Source organism: Dipteris shenzhenensis, chromosome 12, assembly GCF_047967505.1.
Source record: "Dipteris shenzhenensis isolate YYH24624 ecotype China chromosome 12, Dip_SZ_1.0, whole genome shotgun sequence".
NCBI lineage: Eukaryota > Viridiplantae > Streptophyta > Polypodiopsida > Gleicheniales > Dipteridaceae > Dipteris > Dipteris shenzhenensis.
The window spans coordinates 3,302,225-3,322,658 of NC_141607.1; the positions used below are offsets into that span (position 1 = coordinate 3,302,225).

General features: G+C 43.3%; 1 protein-coding gene across 1 annotated transcript; it reads left to right on the forward strand.

Annotated features, from left to right (window-relative positions):
• The first annotated feature begins 1,530 nt into the window (after positions 1-1,530).
• On the forward strand, positions 1,531-20,139 carry LOC147895688 (protein AUXIN SIGNALING F-BOX 2-like). Its single transcript, XM_087382745.1, has 3 exons — positions 1,531-2,118; positions 18,106-18,598; positions 19,195-20,139. The coding sequence occupies exons 1-3, from the start codon at positions 1,667-1,669 to the stop codon at positions 19,987-19,989; spliced, it is 1,740 nt and encodes a 579-aa protein (XP_087238871.1). The 5' UTR covers positions 1,531-1,666; the 3' UTR covers positions 19,990-20,139.
• Positions 20,140-20,434: the final 295 nt, after the last annotated feature.

A 20,434-nucleotide genomic window follows, 5' to 3' on the forward strand; every position in this document is an offset into this window, starting at 1 on the left:
TGTAAAAATTTGACAACCTATATCTTTTGATGGGCAAATCCAAATTGGGTCATGTAGCATATCAAATCAAATGAGAAGACATGATTTAGATATTTACCACGTTTGTTCCACTATTTAGTAAAGTCACATGCATCAAAATACACATTTTTAAAAGTTATGGCTAATTTTTTCCACGAAGTTTAGAGCATGATTGCCCATTTTAGGTTATCATTTTGCAAGGGTAAGAATGGTAGGATAGTCTATTCAGGTGCTCCTTTACAAGGGGGGTCTTAAAATAAAATAAAATTGCACGACATGAATCTTTCTAGCCGCTTTGGAGTCACTTCTCATGAGCTTAAAGTTAGTTGAGAGCACTAATGAAGGGCCTAGCAAAATCGAGGTTCATAGGCGTTCAGACCAACATGTCACTTTTGACCTGCAAACTTGAAAAATTCCAAGAACCCTGCCATACGATTTATTGATTCCCAAAAATCTTATAGTTTTGCTACTCGAAGGGACGTGTGCCTCCAGGTAATTATCAAATGGCGACGTCGGTTTGCTATCTCTTGTGTTGCTTTTACTTCCACGGGGCCTAGATGCAACGCTCATCTAGCCACCCTGTGAGGGGAGGCAGGAGGTGGCTTGATGGCCATCACCCATTCCCTGTCCATTTAGGCCACATGCGAGAGCAGAGGCATGAGGTGGCTTGATGGCCATCGCCCATTCCCTGTCCGTTTAGGCCACTTGAGGGTTGGAAGTAGAGAGGGTGCAAACTAAAGGCCTGAGAGGGAAGCTGAAGGCCCTCAATTGGCTGGGCACTCGGCCAAATTTTGTTGTACTCAGTCTTGCACCCAGCTGCTCTAAAAGCTGCTCTAAAGGGCACTGCCTCCCATTCACGAACTTGCATGTGAATCAAATAAATGCGCTCACCTGTAGCTAGATGCACACATTCGAGCTGCACAAAAAACAGGCCCTAGAAACACAAGTAGTTGTACTACCACAAGTGCTACTTAGGGCTTGTTTCCGTGGGGTTCAAATGTGTGCACCTGTGTGCACGATGAGCATGAAGGGATGGCAGTGCACCTTTGAGCCACAATTCCCCCTCTCTCTTTGCTTGCCTAGTCACGTTGTCTATAACAATCAAGGATTTCGAAAGCACCTTGTTGATTTCACGAGTGGCTTGAATGCCCGTTGCTCATGCAAACGTCGCACCTTGTCGATTTCACGAGTTGCCGGAATGCCCGGTAAGACCATTGCTCATGTGAAGGTCGCACCTCACGAGTGTGGCCCTTAGCGTTAAAGACACTTGTGAATTGAAATGGATGAGGGGGAATCCAGGTAGGACAATAGTCCTGCGTGCCTGTCCCTTGATTCCTAGTCCTGATGAGTCCCTTGAGACTTGTTCAATCTTCAAATTTTACTTTGCCTGGACCTTGCTTTATCCATCCAGCTTCCCTTTTTCTTGTTGCACTGCCTGCTAGATCTTTGCTCCTCACTCCCTCCTCCTTTTACCCGCCGCCAGGAATCGCCTCAGTTGTCGTCCTTGTTGCATTCCTTGCAAGCTTCCTCTTTGGAACGTTTGTTCTTGTGGCCGTGCTGTGATAGTCTGTTTGGATTCCCGATCGCTGGAAGCTCGTTAACTGTTTTTTGGCCGCTGGGGGTGCTGGTTCTTCCCCTGCTTCACAGAATGGTTTCCTTTCCAGAGGAGGTCTTGGAGCACGTCTTAGGTTTCGTCACATCGCACAAGGACAGGAATGCTGTTTCTTTGGTGTGCAGAGCGTGGAATCGCGTGGAAGCGTTGAGTAGACAGCGCGTTTTTATTGGCAACTGCTACTCTGTGTCGCCTGCGTTTCTCACTCGCCGATTCAAGAACCTCAAGTCCCTCACAATAAAGGGGAAGCCGAGATTTGCCGACTTTGGCCTCGTTCCACCCTTCTGGGGAGCATATGCTGATCCGTGGATCGCTGCGTTGGCCGAAGCTTATCCATGGTTTGAAGAGCTGCGGTTAAAACGGATGACTGTGTCAGACGATTGTTTGGCCTTACTTGCTCGTTCATTTCCAAATTTTCGTACTCTGGTACTTACAAGCTGCGACGGATTTAGCACCGCTGGCTTGGCCCCCATAGCGGCCAGTTGCAGGTATTTTCGACTCGATCTTTCTACATTCAATGGTCTGCTGTTGCTTCAGTTTTCCCGACGAAGAAATCATCCTTTGATGTAAAAGTCTTAACTTGTAACCGAGACAGGCCCTGCGCTTTTAGGTACTGAAATGAAATCACCTTGTTTATCCTAGTTTACGATACATTGATGCGTGCTATTTCCAGTTGGCGAAGAATTGGTTTCTTATTCAGGAAGATTTCTGAATTGTCTCTGTGATCGGAGAGTGAGGGACTGCTCTTTATGAACACAGTTATTTGATTCTTTTGGGGGTCCAAAGGACTCCTATTTCTCTCTCTCTCAGAGCAAACACTGAGCAGGGTCAACTACCCATGTTTTGAATAAGTGTCTGCTACTAAGACGGATCGGTTACACAGTGACGGGTCTCACTAAAGTTTCCTATTTTGCTCTCAGTGAAGTCTATTACGAACCCGTTTTGAGCTGCTAAGACGGGTCTCAGATGGCAAAATAACTTTATTGGGAATGAACTATGGCCAGGAACTTAATGGTCCTCTCTCGCTGTCACGGTTCTCATTTTTTAAAAGACTCTGTCTTGCTCTTAGTGAAATTTGTTAAGAACTGTGCAAGCGGCAGTTTGCTGGCCATTGAGCTGGCTCTATGCTGCCCTCCCCTAGAGAGAGAGAGAGAGAGAGAGAGAGAGAGAGAGGGCTCAATTATCAGGCAGCAGGAGAGGATGAACAACATTAAAATAACCATCCTAGTATATCTTCTTGAAACGAGGGGAATGCTGCCGTTTGTGTCTGGCAATCAACAGAGATCATGGTCGCTGAACATGTGTTGAAAACGTTTGAGGTAGGAGCTGTGTCAGAGTCTTCCTTCAATTGGTTGCGATTCGTCTATGCAGTGGAAGCTTGTGAAAACGCAAGTGAATTGCATGCAGTTAGAGCGGACGAGCGCCATGGTCTTCAATAATACCCTAACCCAAATGGTTTCCTACCTGGGTCCTGTTCCACGACACTACATTAGGTCCGAGATGTATTATTTCTTGAGACACTGATAAAGTGAAGGCCTTCAAGGCTGAAATACCTTCGAGTGCCTCACTAATTACTCTTTGTTTTGACAAATTGAAAGTTGTTGGTATGTCAATGTGCCAAATGATCTAGGGCGAGGCCTCCATTTTATAGAGCAGGTGGGCTGTAACAGTAGGCACTGATTGGACTGAATTGATTGAGGAGGAGTTCCATTTAAAGGGGGGGGGGCAAACTTGTGAATCTCATCCTTGGGGTGTGATTCATGAGCTGGGTTTTGAATCCTCATGCTTGGCTCTGTTATCGTGAGACATGGCCTTCTCTAAAGTTGCCATAGCACACCCTATCCTATATACCTTTCTTTTCGTTGTGACGAAAGGCTCTCAAAGTGGGCTTGTAGTGCATCACACTGTACGATGTTACATGATGCACGTGGCATCTCTAGGTTTTGTCTCCTTGAGTCTAGAAGATGAGTTTCTCATTAATACTTAAGCTGACTCATACGCACACCTACACACGTAGTCACTCTCACTCATGGTCATGGTTATCGCGGTGCTCACCTTCATATCCTTGTTTCCCTCACAGTCACATTTTTACTCACTCTCAGGTTATAGATATAGCCACATTTATTACGAGAGGCACACAAGACAATCACACTTGTAAAGATACTTGGTTAGATAAATTTTGATAAGGCATGCATTATTTTAACTACGATAGGCTATATAAGACACATTTTCCATAGCTTCTAAATGCAACATTAGTTTGGTGTCAAAAAGAAGTTTCCTTAAGTGGATTCCACTGAAATTTTCCAAGGGATTTGGACAATGCCAACATGATAATGTCAAAGGCACGAAGGACTAAAGGCTAGCTTCTAGTTTTGATTTAAGTTTCAATTATTTTCCACAAAATGTAGTTATGTTCTAAGGCATTCACAAAGTGTAAAATAAATAACAAGGTAATCACACAAGACTTAGATAGGGTAAGGGGCAACGATGTTGACAGATTTGACGATAAATTGTAGAGCAAAATCATTTTGATGTCTGAAATTGTCGCTCCTCTAACTAAATAATATTTTTTCAAAAATGTGCATTTCATCATGTCAAATACTCCATAGGCTCTCCGCAATGAGTCTATGCTATTTTTGCATAAATAGCCTATATTAACTCTCTTCGAACCTTGCCCTCCTCCTCCTCTCTCTTCTATGTTTTTAGTTGCGTTCTTATTTTCCTTTGGTTTTATATGTTAGTCTTTTGAAACCAAATTGTAGCTTATGGTAATGCCACATATGTTTATGGCAAGTGGAAAAGAATGTTTGAGAACTGGTGTGCTTTGTTGCATTCATCACCACAACAAACGTCCAAAACTTTTGACTGACAAATAGATTCTTGATGTGGCATTTCCAAATTTGGAAAATGTTTCCATCAAACACTCGAGTGTATGGTTTGTTATTGCATGTAATGATAACCCTTGGACTTTGGTGTGACATACTTTGACATTTGATCACTGACAATGTGTAGCTGCTTTTGGTTGTGAAATCTTACTCGTGAAATACAGCAAAGCTACTCTCATTTACTCTCCCTCTCTCAACAGAGACACTAGGGCCCAAGACAACAGTCGGGCTGGACCCCCCCGAAGGATTTTATTCATCAGAGAGAAATCAAGTACATAGTTCAGCGTGGAAGCTGTTCATGAGTTCAGCGTAGAAGCTGTACATACAAAATTCAAACGTGAATTTCAATTACATGAGCTCTCAGGCTCCCCTTCTTGGCAACAAGCCACTTGTCAATTTCTACTTTACTTTCCTAATTACATGCCACTAAGGGCAACTCTGGAGTCTTCGAAGCACTTGGTCACGCAAACCGCCTCCTAGACTCTTGGTAGGCTCTTGTAGCACTTACGAAAATAACTCTTCCTAGTACATGCACAATTAATTAAAGCGCAACACCATGGCACCCATCAATTGTTAGCGCATTGAATGAAAATAACACACTGTGGATTAATTCTAGTCACGGTGGGCATCCCCACTGAACACATGTGCACACATAACAAATATAAAAATATATATTTATTCTCTGGAAGACTCACATGGAATGCATTGTGAATCCTCCAATGCTCTGGCAATGCCAACCTATATGCAACCTCATTTATTCTTTCTGTAACTGAAAGGGCCATAGTACTTGGGAGATAACTTTGCATACACTTTCTGTTTGCCTTTAAACTTATGGAGCCTAGCTTTCTCAAACTTTAAAAGTACCCAATCCCCTTCCTTGAGATCTAGCTGTCTCCTATGCTTATCTGCAGCTCTTTTATGCTTCTCTTGAGACCTTTCAATTGCTGTCCGGACTTGGCTGTAAGCTGTGTGGAGGTCTCTCACAAACTGATCAGCCGATTGGATGCCATTATGTGTGCTAATTACATTTTGAACAGATGTCCTACAAAGGCATTGAAGACCATCACACCTTATGAGGCTTGGACAGTTCATAAGCCTCAGATTTCTCAGTTCAGGTCTCTCAGGGGGTAGCTCCCCTGGCAAAACGTCAGAAAAGCAATCTTTAAAAATTTCAAGGAACTGAAATTTATTCTGATTTGCCTCACTTATTTCAGCATGCATTTCCACATCTCTCTCTTTTACAAAAATCATGTAAGCTAAAACTACAGACTTTATTACTTTTCCAACAGAACTGTTTGATACAATGGGAATAGTTTCCCCTCTATTCCTAGCAACCACACAATATACTTTGCCCCTATGTACAAACTCCAGCACTCTTTCAGGAAGGGTCAACTTCACTGCCTTGTGGTTAAACCAAGGCATACCTAAGACTACATCATGATGTTTCAGTGGAGAAATGAAGTCGTCTTCTTGATCCACATAACTCTGTACATGAAGACGGAGCTTCCCTATCAAGGGAGTGACTGGCACAGGGTTTCCACAGAACATGTGATCAGCATCCAAAGCCCTGCCCAACTCCTTGGTAATAGGGTTATAGAGATGGTAATCCTTCGCCTCTTCACTGTAGCCCAAGAAAATACACTTCCGGCTCTTCGGTATGCCCCTTTTCTGGCACTGCAAATGACTTCAAAAAGTATCTGTTTTTCCCTCTTTTCACTGCTTAAAGGCATGCATACTCTTTTTCTGCAAATCTCTGATTTTTTCTCTGTTTTCTGCTTTTTCTGACAGTAAATACTTTCTCAGATAGGTGAAAACTGCTAGTAGAAACAGTCTCTGCAACTTTTTTTTTTTGGGGACAGTAACTGGATGGGTAACCGGCTGGTTATTCTAACCAGATCAATCCTGTTATGGTCTGGTTAGATTGACAGACTAGTTGGTCTGTAACTAGGCCACCGACTGAGTTGAACTAGGCATAGTCTGGTTACAGTGACGAGACTAGTCTAGTTGAGTCAAGCCAACTAGACCTCTAACCAGTTCACTAACCAAGGTTAGGTTAGATGAACTCATGGTCTGCCACATCAGCAAATGTGTCCACCTCAACTGTCTGCCATGTCAGCATGTGCTCCCACTGCCACGTCAGCATCCACACGTGTCTGCCATGTCAACTGGACTTGTCAAGACCTCTGCCATGTGTGCGGTACGTCACCTGTGTGCCACGTGTGAGCGCCACGTCAGCTCTGTGCATACCTGCCACGTCACCTGTCTGCTGCTCACCTCCCTAAACCTTCACAACGTCAAGCGTGTGCCACATCAAGGCCACATATAAGCGCCATGTGTCAGTGTATCTGTCGCCCGCGCCTTCGTGAAGATTTCAACCTTAGAGATAAATCAGATGACGGACGAAATTGTCTGCTCACGAGACGGAATCCCTTCGCGTTTGAATTCTGGCTGAGTCTTCGTATCTAACATATAGATCTGAGTCAGAGTATTATCAGCATCGCCAATCCAACCCTTGGTATAACGCTTCCATCCGATGGCCTTACGCTACCAGTGAAATCTGTCTCTGTCAGCCCGACCATTTCTGATAGTTCTTAGCAGCGAAACCGCCTCAAGAGCGTCTATACATTTCTTGCATTGCCTCACGGACTGTACTTGCGTTCGCACTTCAAGCAAGCACCAACGTGAAAGCTTTAACGCACAAGAAGGCGCCTATTAGCAAGGAAATCACCAACTATGTCCTCCGTGGAATTACTCTTCTACGCAAATATCCTATGAAGCCTTTCATTTCTTTCAGCAACGAAGGACGAAAACACCCGTTCAGCACAGGCGCCTCTCAAACATAGCTTTGAGCATCAATTTGGCGATGCAAACCTCCACCCGTGCACGCCCGTCTGTGACCTTTTCCATTAGACATTTGGTCGCTCATCCGTTAGCATCTCGTCGATGACGACCTTCCCTCTAAGCCTATTCTCTGTCAGGCATTCTTTCGTTGTTGCGTTGGAGATCCCAGGCCTACCAATTAATTCCTCTCCTTGGCTAGAATCGTCACAGCCTTAAAAGGCTATGAGCCTAGGCTCTGATACCAATGAAATCTTACTCATGAAATACAGCAAAGCTACTCTCATTTCAAAGCTACTCTCATTTACTCTCCCTCTCTCAATAGAGACACTAGGGCCCAGGACAACAGTTGGGCTGGACCCCCCGAAGGATTTTATTCATCAGAGAGAAATCAAGTACATAGTTCAGCGTGGGAGCTGTTCATGAGTTCAGCGTAGAAGCTGTATATACAAAATTCAAATGTGAATTTCAATCACATGAGCTCTCAAGCTCCCCTTCTTGGCAACAAGCCACTTGTCAATTTCTACTTTACTTTCCTAATTACATGCCACTAAGGGCAACTTTGGAGTCTTCAAAGCACTTGGTCACGCGAACCGCCTCCTAGACTCTTGGTAGGCTCCCGTAGCGCTTACGAAAATAACTCTTCCTAGTACTTGCAACAACTAATTAAAGCGCACCACCATGGCACCCATTAATTGTTAGCGCTTTGCATGCAAATAACACACTATGGATTAATTCTAGTCACGGTGGGCATCCCAACTGAGCACATGTGCACACATAACAAATATAAAAAATATATATTTATTCTCTTGTTGACCGAAGTCAACGCTCTTGATCATAATTAAGGGGCTTTGACCAAGGGTTGAGGTGCCTTAATTATAGTCAAGCCTCTCCAACCGAAGTTGGCACAACTCTCCAACCGAAGTTGGCACATCTTGGTTAACCGTAGTTAACTCTCTTGGCGCATGCCAAGTTTCGTTGACAGAAGTCAACACTCTCTAACCGTAGTCAGCTCTGTAGTTCTCTGGTTAACCGTAGTTAACCCTCTTGGTAATAAACCAAGTCTTCCTAACCGAAGTCAAGCTTACTTGACCAGAGTCAAGTATCTTTGACCGTAGTCATTTCTCTGACCATTAAAAGAACTCTTTGACCATAATTAATACATATGAAAACTCTTTAATTATGATCAAATAAATGGTCAACTGTACTTTGACTTAGGATATTTTCATGATGTGACATGTGTATTGCTTTGATTGCCCAACCCTATGAGGCAATAGAAAAGCCTAATAGAAGTCACCAAAGCTTGTTCCCTCATTGCAGCTTTCTTGCTATTGTCCTACTTATTATTGCTTTGTTTGCTTGTAGTCAGACTACCCATGCCAAAGTTGTGATCAAGACTCATTGTATCGCTCTTAACCCCATTGCTTTTGTCAATTTTTGTAGAGCCAAAGATGGACCATTGTTTAATTATAGGGGTGATTGCTTCCTTGTACTTTTATTCCATATGTAAGTGGATGCAAAATCTTTAGATCCAAAAGCTTGCCTTGGGTGGCACATGTCACCACAATGTAAATATCCTAAGTCAAAGTACAGTTGACCATTTATTTGATCATAATTAAAGAGTTTTATATGTGTTAGTTATGGTCAAAGAGTTATTTTAATGGTCAAAGGATTGACTACGGTAGTCAAGTAAACCTGACTGCGGTCAGAGAGTATTGACCTCGGTCAACAAGACTTAGCACGCGGCAAGAGGGTTAACCTCGGTTAACCAAGATGTGCCAACTTCGGTTGGAGAGACTTGGCTATAATTAAGGCGCCTTGACCTTTGGTCAAAGCTCTTTAATTATAATCAAGAGTGTTGACTCCGGTCAACTAGAGAATATATATTTATTTATTTGTATATATATTTGTTTAGATGTGCACATGTGTTCAGTGGGGACGCCCACCGTGACTAGGATTAGTCCACAGTGTGTTATTTGCATGCAAAGCGCTAACAATTAATGGCTACCATGGTGGTGCGCTTTAATTAATTGTTGCAGGTACTAGGAAGGATTATTTTTCCTAAGCGTAATGGGAGCCTGACAAGCATTTAGGAGGCGGTTCGTGTGACCGAGAGCTTTGAAGACTCCAGAATGGCCCTTAGTGGCATGTAATAGGATTTAGTCTAGATTTTAGACAAGTGGCATGTTGCCAATTTGAATGGAGCTTGAAGTTCTTGTAAGAAAAGGGATTATTCACGTTTTGTAATGTGGAGATTTACGAGATAGCTCTACGCTGAACTTCTGTAACAGATTTTCTTGGATGAATAAAGACCTTCGGGGGGGTCCAGCCCGACGATTTGTCCTGGGCCCTAGTGCATCTTCAGAGAGAGGGAGTGAGGGAGAGCTTTTGAGAGTATAAATCCCGTCGTTTAAGAGTGGTGATAGCTGTCTTTCACCATCCGTCTGGTTTTATTGGTATCAGAGCAAAGGTTCATAGTTTTTTCAGGCTGTGACGATCCCGCCAGGGAAGAGCTTGGTAATCTGGGTCGTTGGATGAAGTAAGGGCTGAAGTCCAGCGTAAGAGAGCAAATTTGTGGCGCAAAGTGATCAGTAATGATTTCCTTAGTTCGGCTATTGACGGGATTCATGAAATCTTACGGGAGATCATCAGCGGGTATGAATTCCAATCAGGAGATTGTGGTTGCGGTAGTAGGACTCCCGTGCGCTTAATTAGCGTAGGTGTAGGAGAAGCGAAGCCAGCTGCTACCTATTGCCTCGGGAAAGGATGCGTAAGCTGTGCTCATGTAAGGCCAGCCAGGTTCGCGGGAGATAACGAAGGACCAGTGATTTTGACGCTCAAAGCTATGCTTGAGAGATGCCTGCACCGAACGGGCGTTTTCATCGTTCGTTGCTTGAAGAAATCGAAGGCGGAGGCCTGATGGTTAGGCGCACGTACAAGGTCCCGTTACAGAATCTCCAGAAGGCGCGACGCGCGACGACCACTGCATAGCCAGGTTTGAAACCTTTGGCTGTTGCTGACGTGGCCAGGGTGCCACCTAGGCAGACACGTGGCACACAGGTGACGTGGCGTCTGCACGTGCAGGCGCTGACGTGGCGGATGGAGCGGTGGAATTGATGATGTGGCACTGACACGTGGCAGACAGCTCAGCAGCTGACGTGGCAGTACACATGGCAGACAGCGCAATTGGTGACGTGGCATGCACGTGTGAGATGACCTGGCATTCTGACAGGTGACATGGATGCTGACATGGCTAACCAGGGGTTAATCTAACTCAACCTTGGTAGTGGACTGGTTAGAGGTCCAGTTAGTTGACCCAACCAGACCAGTCTGGTCACTGCAACCAGACTGTGACCAGTCCAGTTGGCCCAGTTGCAAACTAACCAGACCAGAACCAGTCAGTCTGGTTAGAGTAACTAGCCAGTTACTCTATCTGGTTACTGTTCTTTTCAACAAAGAAAAAAGAAAGAACAGTTGCAGAGACTGTTTCTGCTAGCAATTTTCACCTGCTTGTCAGACTTTTACTGTCAGAAAAGCAGCAGAAAAACAGAGAAAGCAGAGAAAACAGAGAAAGTAGATCTCTACTGTTAGAAAACAGCAGAAAAACAGAGGAATCAGAGATTTGCAGAAAAAGAGTATGCATGCCTTTGAGCAGTAAAAAGAGGGAAAAACAGATGCCTTTTGAAGCCATCTGCAGCAGCCAGAATAGGGCAATATAGTTGTTGATGCTTTGGCAACTGTGTGGGTATATACCTTGAACTGACAGCCAGTACTGGCATAGATTGTGAATGCAAAACACCTCTTGTTGAGGTACTTTTTCTGTTGGAAAAGCAAAGGTAGTGTGCATCAATTACCTGCACGGTGTGAGAAATCTGCAGATCTCAGAATATGGATCAATCACCTATCCAGTGGGATTCACAAGATAGGGATGTACATCCAGGACAGAGAAATGTGCCGCAAACTCAACAAGAATTTGAACAGATGGTACGCACTCGCATACAAGAGCTGGAAAATCTCAAAAGGGATCCGAGGGCTCAGCATTTGTTTCCAGCAGAAGCTATGCCTAATCCAGTATATGACGTGCCAATGCCAGAGGCACAGTCTCGTGTACAGCCTGAGAGAGAGAGATCTCATAGATCTCATAGGAGACGGTCCCATAGTAAAAAGAGATCGAGGCATCATCACCGATCTCCTAGTCCATCACCGTCTACCTCGAGTTTGACTTCTGTGTCTTCTTCTTCCTTATCAGATAAACCATCTAGGAAAAGAAGGAAACACAAGAAGTCTAGGAACAGAAAGTCTTCCAAAGAGACCAAGGAATTTAAAGAGGGAGGAAAATCTGTCAAGTTTATGACCTACAATGGACAGTATGGTCATACAGACAAAGCATTGCAGTTTATCAGACAATTTGATGCTGCATTCGGTACAGAAAAAATTTCAGAATCCTCCAAGTTAAGAATGGTCAGTTTACACTTGACAGCAACGGCTAGTGCATGGTGGAGTGCACAGACCACAGATGGGTCAGCCCCAAGGAAGTGGAAGGGCTTCAAGAAAGCCTTCTACCAACAGTTTATGCCTAAACAGTTTAGAGACCATGTTCTTCAAGACTGGGACAGCTTGCACATGGATGCAGGAGATACAGTGGATGGGTACAACCAAAAGTTTTGGGATGCTTATTTGCAGGTTGCACCTTTCGAAAAGATCTCCAAAGGCACCCAAATGAGGAAGTACAGAGCAGGTCTCACTCCAAGAATTCAGGCAGTAGTGAATGCTTTGGGGGCAAAGAATATTCAAGATCTTATGCATTCAGCTTCAGTAGCGAGTCTTGTGCCGCTACAAGATCCATCTACAGTGCCATCCTTGCATGTAGGACGTGCTGATAAAAAGAAAACTGATTTTCCAAAATCAGAAAAGAAAGAATACCCCAAGGCTGAAAAGAAAGGGTTTCAGCCTCAGAAGCCGAGGGGTACTCAGTTTTCAAAGACTTATAAGGGCAAATCTCTATTCACCCCTGAACAGATAGCGGAATTCCGTAGAGATGGGAAATGTTTCAGGTGCGGTAAAGAGGGGCATGTGGCTGCCCAGTGCCCAGAAAAGCCTTCAACATCGAAGGGAAAAGAGGTAGAGAAGCCACGAGGACCGCAAAAGCCAATGGCGGGGGGAATTCTTGATATACTGGGTCATGCTTTGAACCCAGAAGAACGAGAATTGCTGCTATCATGGGGCAAAGTTAGAGACCAGTAAGCGCTAATTTTATTTGATCCAGGGGCTATTGATAATTTCATATAAGAGGATCTAGCCCTGAGGCTGGGAATAAAGACGGAAGAGTTAGGCAGGGCTTTGGATGCCGATCAAATGTTTTGTGGGAATCATGTGCCAGTTACTCCCTTGATAGGGAAGCTCCATCTTCATGTTCAGAGTTATGTGGATCAGGAAGACTTCTTCATTTCTCCACTGAAACATTATGATGTAGTTTTGGGGATGCCTTGGTTTCACCGCAAGGCAGTGAAGTTGACTCTTCCTGAAAGAGTGCTGGAGTTTGTTCATAGGGGGAAAAATCAGCGTTTAATTGCCAGGAATAAAGGGGACACTATCCCCATTGTATCTGATGTTTCATGCAGTAAAGCAATAAAGTCTGCAATTTCTGCGTACATGGTTTTTGTAAAAGAAAAAGAGAATGATATGCATGTTGAAATGAATGATGCAGACAAAGACAAGTTTCAGTTTCTTGTAAACTTTAAAGATTGCTTTTCTGATGTTTTGCCAGGGGAGTTACGCCCAAAGAGACCAGAAGATCATCAGATAGAGTTAATGCCTGGTAGTGAGCCACCAAACAGACCCCCTTATAGAGTCAGTGCGACTCAGAGAGAGGAGATTATGGCTCAGGTACAGGACTTGCTGTCCAAAGGGTTGATTCAGCCCAGCTCGTCTCCTTTTTGTTCCCCTGTACTGTTAGTACAGAAGAAAGATGGTTCATTCCGTATGTGCGTCGATTATCGCGCACTGAACAAAATGACCATCAAGAATAGATTCCCTATTCCGCGTATTGATGATGTCCTCGATCAGTTAAATAGAGCTTCAGTTTTCAGCAGGATAGACTTAAAGAGTGGCTACCACCAAGTGAGGATACATCCTCAGGATGTGCACAAGACAGCATTCCGCACTACATTCGGGTTGTATGAATACTTAGTGATGCCTTTTGGGTTGACAAATGCTCCAGCCACATTCAATAGAATGATGGATCGCATCTTTCGGAAGTACAGGCATTTTACGGGTACTTTCTTTGATGATATCTTAGTTTTTCCTAAGATAGAGGAAGACCACAGAGAACATCTTGCTATAGTGTTTCAAGAGCTGAGAAATCATCAGCTCTATGCAAATAGCAAGAAAAGTGAGTTCTTCTTGGAAGAAATCCACTATCTGGGGCATATAATATCCAAGAATGGGATACAAATGGATCCAACGAAGATCCGTGCCATTCACGAATGGCCAGAGCTGAAAACTGCGCATGAAGTTCGAAGCTTCTTAGGCCTGTGTTCTTACTACAGAAGGTTTATCAGACATTTTGCTGATATCGCAGCTCCATTATATGACCTCACTAAGAAAAATGCAGCCTTCACATGGGGATTATCACAGAAGAAAGCATTCAATACACTCAAGGAGAAGTTGACTACAGAGCCTATTCTGGTAGTCCCGGATCTTTATCAGTCTTTTGATGTGGATTGCGATGCTTGTGGAGAATGTGTTGGGGCTGCATTGCATTAGAATGGTCATGTAGTAGCCTATGAAAGCAGGCGACTTCGGGATGCGGAAAGATATTTAGGAATCTATGAGAAAGAGTTATTGGCTGTAATTCATGCCATCCATACATGGAAACACTATCTTTTGGGTGCAGATTTTACTGTCAAAACAGATCACCAAAGTCTGAGATACTTTTTGACTTAGACCAAGCTTTCCGAGAAGCATATGAAATGGGCAAACATGCTGTCAATGTATAATTTTTCAGATTGTCCATACTCCAGGAATTCGGAGCAGAGTGGCAGATGCCTTGTCCCGAAGACCCCAGGTCAATAATGTAACTATTGCTTATCATCAGGACCTGGAAGGCATGAGGGAACAATATGCTCATGATTCTGATTTTGGTGAAATTTTACAGCAAATGCAAGAGGGGCAATCCACCAGTCACTATTCCCTGAAAGATGGGTATTTAATGAAAGATGATTGCCTATGCATCACCCAGGAGATGAGGAAAAAGATATTGGGGGAATGCCATGCACCTCCCTATGCTGGACATAGAGGAATTACAGCAACAACTCTAGCACTAGAGAGGTATTTCTTTTGGCTAGGAATGCGGAAAGATATACATCAGTTTGTTACTGAATGCCTTGCGTGTTAGAAAATGAAGTATGATAGACAAAAGGAATTCGGAACAGAGTGGCGGATGCCTTGTCCCGAAGACCCCAGGTCAATAATGTAACTATTGCTTATCATCAGGACCTGGAAGGCATGAGGGAACAATATGCTCATGATTCTGATTTTGGTGAAATTTTACAGCAAATGCAAGAGGGGCAATCCACCAGTCACTATTCCCTGAAAGATGGGTATTTAATGAAAGATGATTGCCTATGCATCACCCAGGAGATGAGGAAAAAGATATTGGGGGAATGCCATGCACCTCCCTATGCTGGACATAGAGGAATTACATCAACAACTCTAGCACTAGAGAGGTATTTCTTTTGGCCAGGAATGCGGAAAGATATACATCAGTTTGTTACTGAATGCCTTACGTGTCAGAAAATGAAGTATGATAGACGGAAGGCACCTGGCCTACTTATGCCTCTTCCCGTGCCTCAGGCACCATGGGAAAGTATTACAATGGACTTTATTTTTGATTTGCCGAGATCAAAGTCAGGAAATGATGGGATTTGGACTCTCATTGATAGATTCAGCAAGCAAGCTCATTTCATTCCGGTTCGCAAAACCATAAAGCCAGATCATATGGCTAAGCTGTTCATGGCACAAATTTTTAAACATCATGGTATGCCTAAGTCCATTGTTAGTGATCGAGATCTCAGAATGACCAGTCTATTCTGGAGAGCTTTATTTGATAACATGGGGACAAATCTGAATTTTTCTTCTTCTTTCCATCCCCAGACAGATGGTTAAAGTGAAGTAGCAAATTCTACCATTTTGGATATGCTGAAATGCTACGTGGGTGACCAAAGTTCAGACTGGGAAAAGTACCTGTCGTTAGTAGAGTTTGCTTACAATAATACAATACATAGCTCTACAGGGAAAGCCCCTTTTGAAGTCATATATGGGAAGGTGATTTTACCACCTATATTGAGGACTAAAGATGAAATATTTGCAGCTGATCAGTTTGTCAGAGACCTCCAGACAGCTTACAGCCAAGTCCGGACAGCAATTGAAAGGTCTCAAGAGAAACATAAAAGAGCTGCAGATAAGCATAGGAGACAGTTAGATCTCAAGGAAGGGGACTAGGTACTTTTGAGGTTTGAAAAAGCTAGGCTCCGCAAGTTTAAAGGCAAACAGAAAGTGTATGCAAAGTTATCTCCCAGATACTATGGCCCTTTCAGGGTTACAGAAAGAATAAATGAGGTTGCATACAGATTAGCATTGCCAGAGCATTGGAGGATTCACAATGCATTCCATGTGAGTCTTCTAAAGAAATTTCAAGAACCAGAGCCTACAGAACCAGTATCAGAAGATCCACCAGAAGTGGATGAGCTGGAGGAAGTCCTTCAGCCAGAGCAAATTGTGTACTATATTGTACGTAAAGGCGCTCAGGGTAAGGAGTTTTACAGGTATCTTGTAAAATTCAAGAATTATACAGCATTAGATGCCAAGTGGATGGACGAAGACATGCTATCCGATCATCCACAACTTTTGGATGTTTACAAGGAAGCTTTTCAGTTGAGGTCAACTGAATAGAAGCCGAGGGGATGTCACCACAATGTAAATATCCTAAGTCAAAGTACAGTTGACCATTTATTTGATCATAATTAAAGAGTTTTATATGTGTTAATTATGGTTAAAGAGTTATTTTAATGGTCAAAGGATTGACTACGGTAGTCAAGTAAACCTGACTGCGGTCAGAAAGTGTTGACCTCGGTCAACAAGACTTGGCACGCGGCAAGAGGGTTAACCCCGGTTAACCAAGATGTGCCAACTTCGGTTGGAGAGACTTGGCTATAATTAAGGCGCCTTGACCTTTGGTCAAAGCTCTTTAATTATAATCAAGAGTGTTGACTCCGGTCAACCAGAGAATATATATTTATTTATTTGTATATATATTTGTTTAGATGTGCACGTGTTCAGTGGGGACGCCCACCGTGACTAGGATTAGTCCACAGTGTGTTATTTGCATGCAAAGCGCTAACAATCAATGGCTACCATGGTGGTGCGCTTTAATTAATTGTTGCAGGTACTAGGAAGGATTATTTTTCCTAAGCGTAATGGGAGCCTGACAAGCATCTAGGAGGCGGTTCGTGTGACCGAGAGCTTTGAAGACTCCAGGATTTAGTCTAGATTTTAGACAAGTGGCATGTTGCCAATTTGAATGGAGCTTGAAGCTCTTGTAAGAAAATGGATTATTCACGTTTTGTAATGTGGAGATTTACGAGATAGCTCTACGCTGAACTTGTGTAACAGATTTTCTTGGATGAATAAAGACCTTGGGGGGGGTCCAGCCCGACGATTTGTCCTGGGCCCTAGTGCATCTTCAGAGACAGGGAGTGAGGGAGAGCTTTTGAGAGTATAAATCCCGTCGTTTAAGAGTGGTGATAGCTGTCTTTCACCATCCGTCTGGTTTTAGCACAAGGATCCATTATCCATCCATAAAACACACCACTCTATCTAATCATGATATGGTTGAATTGCTTGATATTATTGTTGTTGCATTTGAACATTTGTTGAGATGGTGTGTGGGTTCCTTAGTGTTTGTACAAGGCCAAAGAGACCTATGAGGAGAGGACCTCCACAACTCTAAGATTCTAATGTCGAAATAAGTAGGAGTACACTCCATGTGTGTCCAGGGGCTCAATCGGGCTTGGCCTCGGTCAGCAATATAGGCTTCACTTTTGGGAAGAATATGATCTTAAGCTGTCTAGCACCATGGCCTTATAAGTCTGGGCCAATGACCTTGTGAAGAAAAAGTGTAATGCATTGTTAATTTGGATAGTGGATAACCGAACTCCTATATATATCAATGGGATGAACATATAATGGAATTTGCCTCAAATGTCCCGTGTGCGAGCACACACATGCGTGCGTGCACAGATGGTGGAATTTGCCTCAAATGTTGTGTAATAATCTATGGGTGAACAGACAACTGGATTTTCCTCGAATGTTGTAGTATCTAGGGCATCTCATTTGTGCGTGCTCATCTATCTCACAGGTTGAGGAAATGCACTCAATAGAAGGCCATTCTGTTGGCATATGGTTGGTGGTGGGGTACTAATGTCCATTGGATGTGTATCTGCACTTGCTAATCTTTCCATGTATAGCTCGGTGCCTGTGAATGTGTGCAAAGTGTGAGAGACTGTTAAATGACTTGCTGATGATTATGGAATACTGGCCTTAGTAAATTGTTAAGGGGAAAAGTATGTTTTTACGCTTTCAATAGAATGGAAGCAGGCTGTGAATGTCTTTGGTCCCTCCTTGAATATGTAGACGACGTACCAGATATTCCTTCATTTAAGTGAAGACTAATGGTGTGTTATTTGCATACAGGCACTTGCAAGATTTGGAGCTGCAAGAGTGTGATGTTGTTGATACTGGAGGGCATTGGCTTAGCTGCTTTCCTGATTCCTTAACATCCCTAGTTTCCCTCAACTTTGCATGTACCTCAAGTCAAGTAAACTTTGAGGCCCTTGAAAGACTGGTTGCACGATGCAGTTTTCTCAAGAGCCTCAAGCTAAATAATGCAGTATCATTTCAGCAGCTTGAACGTCTTTTAGTAAGAGCTCCACAGCTTATCGACCTTGGCACAGGTTCCTTTTTTGCAGCGGAAGGTTTACCAATTAGAACTTTTGAGAGGGCCATTTTGAATTGCAAGGAGTTGCGAAGCTTGTCTGGATTTTGGGAGGTTGCTCCCATATGTTTGCCATCTCTTTATCGTATTTGTAGCAATCTCACTTCCCTCAACTTGAGCTATGCAAGTTCTATCCAAAGGACCGACATGGTAAAGCTGATCAGCAACTGCCACAAGTTACAACGGCTTTGGGTATGTCAAGTCTCAAATCTTTTTGCTAAAAAAAGAGAGAGCAGTCACTCAAATTCACATTTCATAACTTCCCACACATAAAGAATGATCTCACCTTAAGGTGGACTAATACTTTGTTTTCGAGAAATGTTTTTAAAAATCATTATTTTTGAGAATGCTCTCTTTATGAACATGTCTCCTTGAGGAAGACCAATACTTTCTTTTCAAGAAATATTTTTTAAAATCATTATTTTTGACATGCTTCATCAAGTGCACCTTAGATATGCTCATGCAATCTTGGATTTTTTGAAGCATTGTGATCTAGAATTCCTCTAGGAAACGGTATTCCAGGAAGCTCCCAGAGATTTTAAGTTGTAAGCTGCATTCCCTAGATCGCGCATATATATGTGTGTGTGTGTGTGTGCGCGTGCGCGCGCGTGCAATCTCAAGCTAAAATAGGCAGTCAACTCATCAAAAGCACAATGTCAACTTTCACACCCATGCACATGGCTCTGCACATGAAGTTGAGAACACAAGTTTTATATCCTCTGATTGGGAGTGGTTGTTTCTGTTGGTCGGTTTAGAGCCCAGAGCTGACATGTTTGGCATCTGTTCAGGTGTTGGATTCTGTAGAAGACAGGGGACTTCAAGCAGTAGCTTCAACGTGCAAGGATCTTCAAGAGTTGCGAGTGTTTCCAAGTGATATGCATGGGCAGGGGCAAGCCTCTGTTTCAGAGGAGGGCATAGTTTCAATCTCAGGGGGGTGTACAAATCTGACATCTGTTCTATACTTTTGTAAGCGAATGACAAATGAGGGCCTCCAGACTGTGGCAAGGAATTGTTCACAGCTGATATGTTTCCGACTTTGTATCTTAGATCCCCTGGTGCCAGACCATGTGACTAAGGAACCTTTAGATGAAGGTTTTGGAGCAATTGTCAAGTGCTGCAACAATCTGAAACGTTTCTCTCTTTCTGGTTTGCTTACAGACAAAGTCTTCTGCTACATTGGCATGTATGCCAAGCAGTTAGAGATGCTTTCATTGGCTTTTGCTGGGAAGAGTGATTTTGGTATGCAGAAGATCTTGGAAGGGTGCCCCAAAATTCGGAAGTTGGAGATTCGAGACAGCCCTTTTGGGGATCAGGCTCTTCTCTTTGACATACAGAAGTATGAGTCTATGAGGTCACTTTGGATGTCCTCATGTCGCGTTACCGTCAGAGGTGCGCTCTCGCTGGCCAAATCCATGCCATCTTTAAATGTGGAAATCATGAAGGACGATGAAGATGAAGATGTTGGGATGAAGGACGATGAAGATGAAGATGTCAGGAACTTTCGGGCAGGCAAACTTTATGTATATCGAACAGTTGCAGGGCAGCGTCCTGATGCCCCTCACTTTGTGTGGACATGCAGATAAACTATTTGTTTATCCACCGCTTCTCAATGCTCAAGTGCCCACCACTTTTCTGTTTGGCGCCCTGAAATTTTTACAGTTTGTCAGTTTCATTGCTGGTAATGCAAGCAATCCAAGTGTATTGAATGAACTAATCTTCATGCCACTCTCTTTGCTTAGAGATGCAATGTTTTGCTGTTGCAATCCATGTTTTTGTTCAACTTTTTTGGTTTTTTTTCAAAGGAAACTAAATTGTCAGTCTTCAGGCAGGAGTGGTTCGTATTAGTTTTAGGAAATTAAATTGTCAGTGTTCAGGAAGGAGAATGTTCAACAGTTTATCCTAACTTCGGGATATGCTTTTCTCGGACCTCTTCAGTCTTATGGTTTGATTGGCCAGATGACTCATGTCAAAAGAGATCAATGCTGTTGACCATTTACTCACTTTAAAGGAACTCAGCTGTATTCTAAG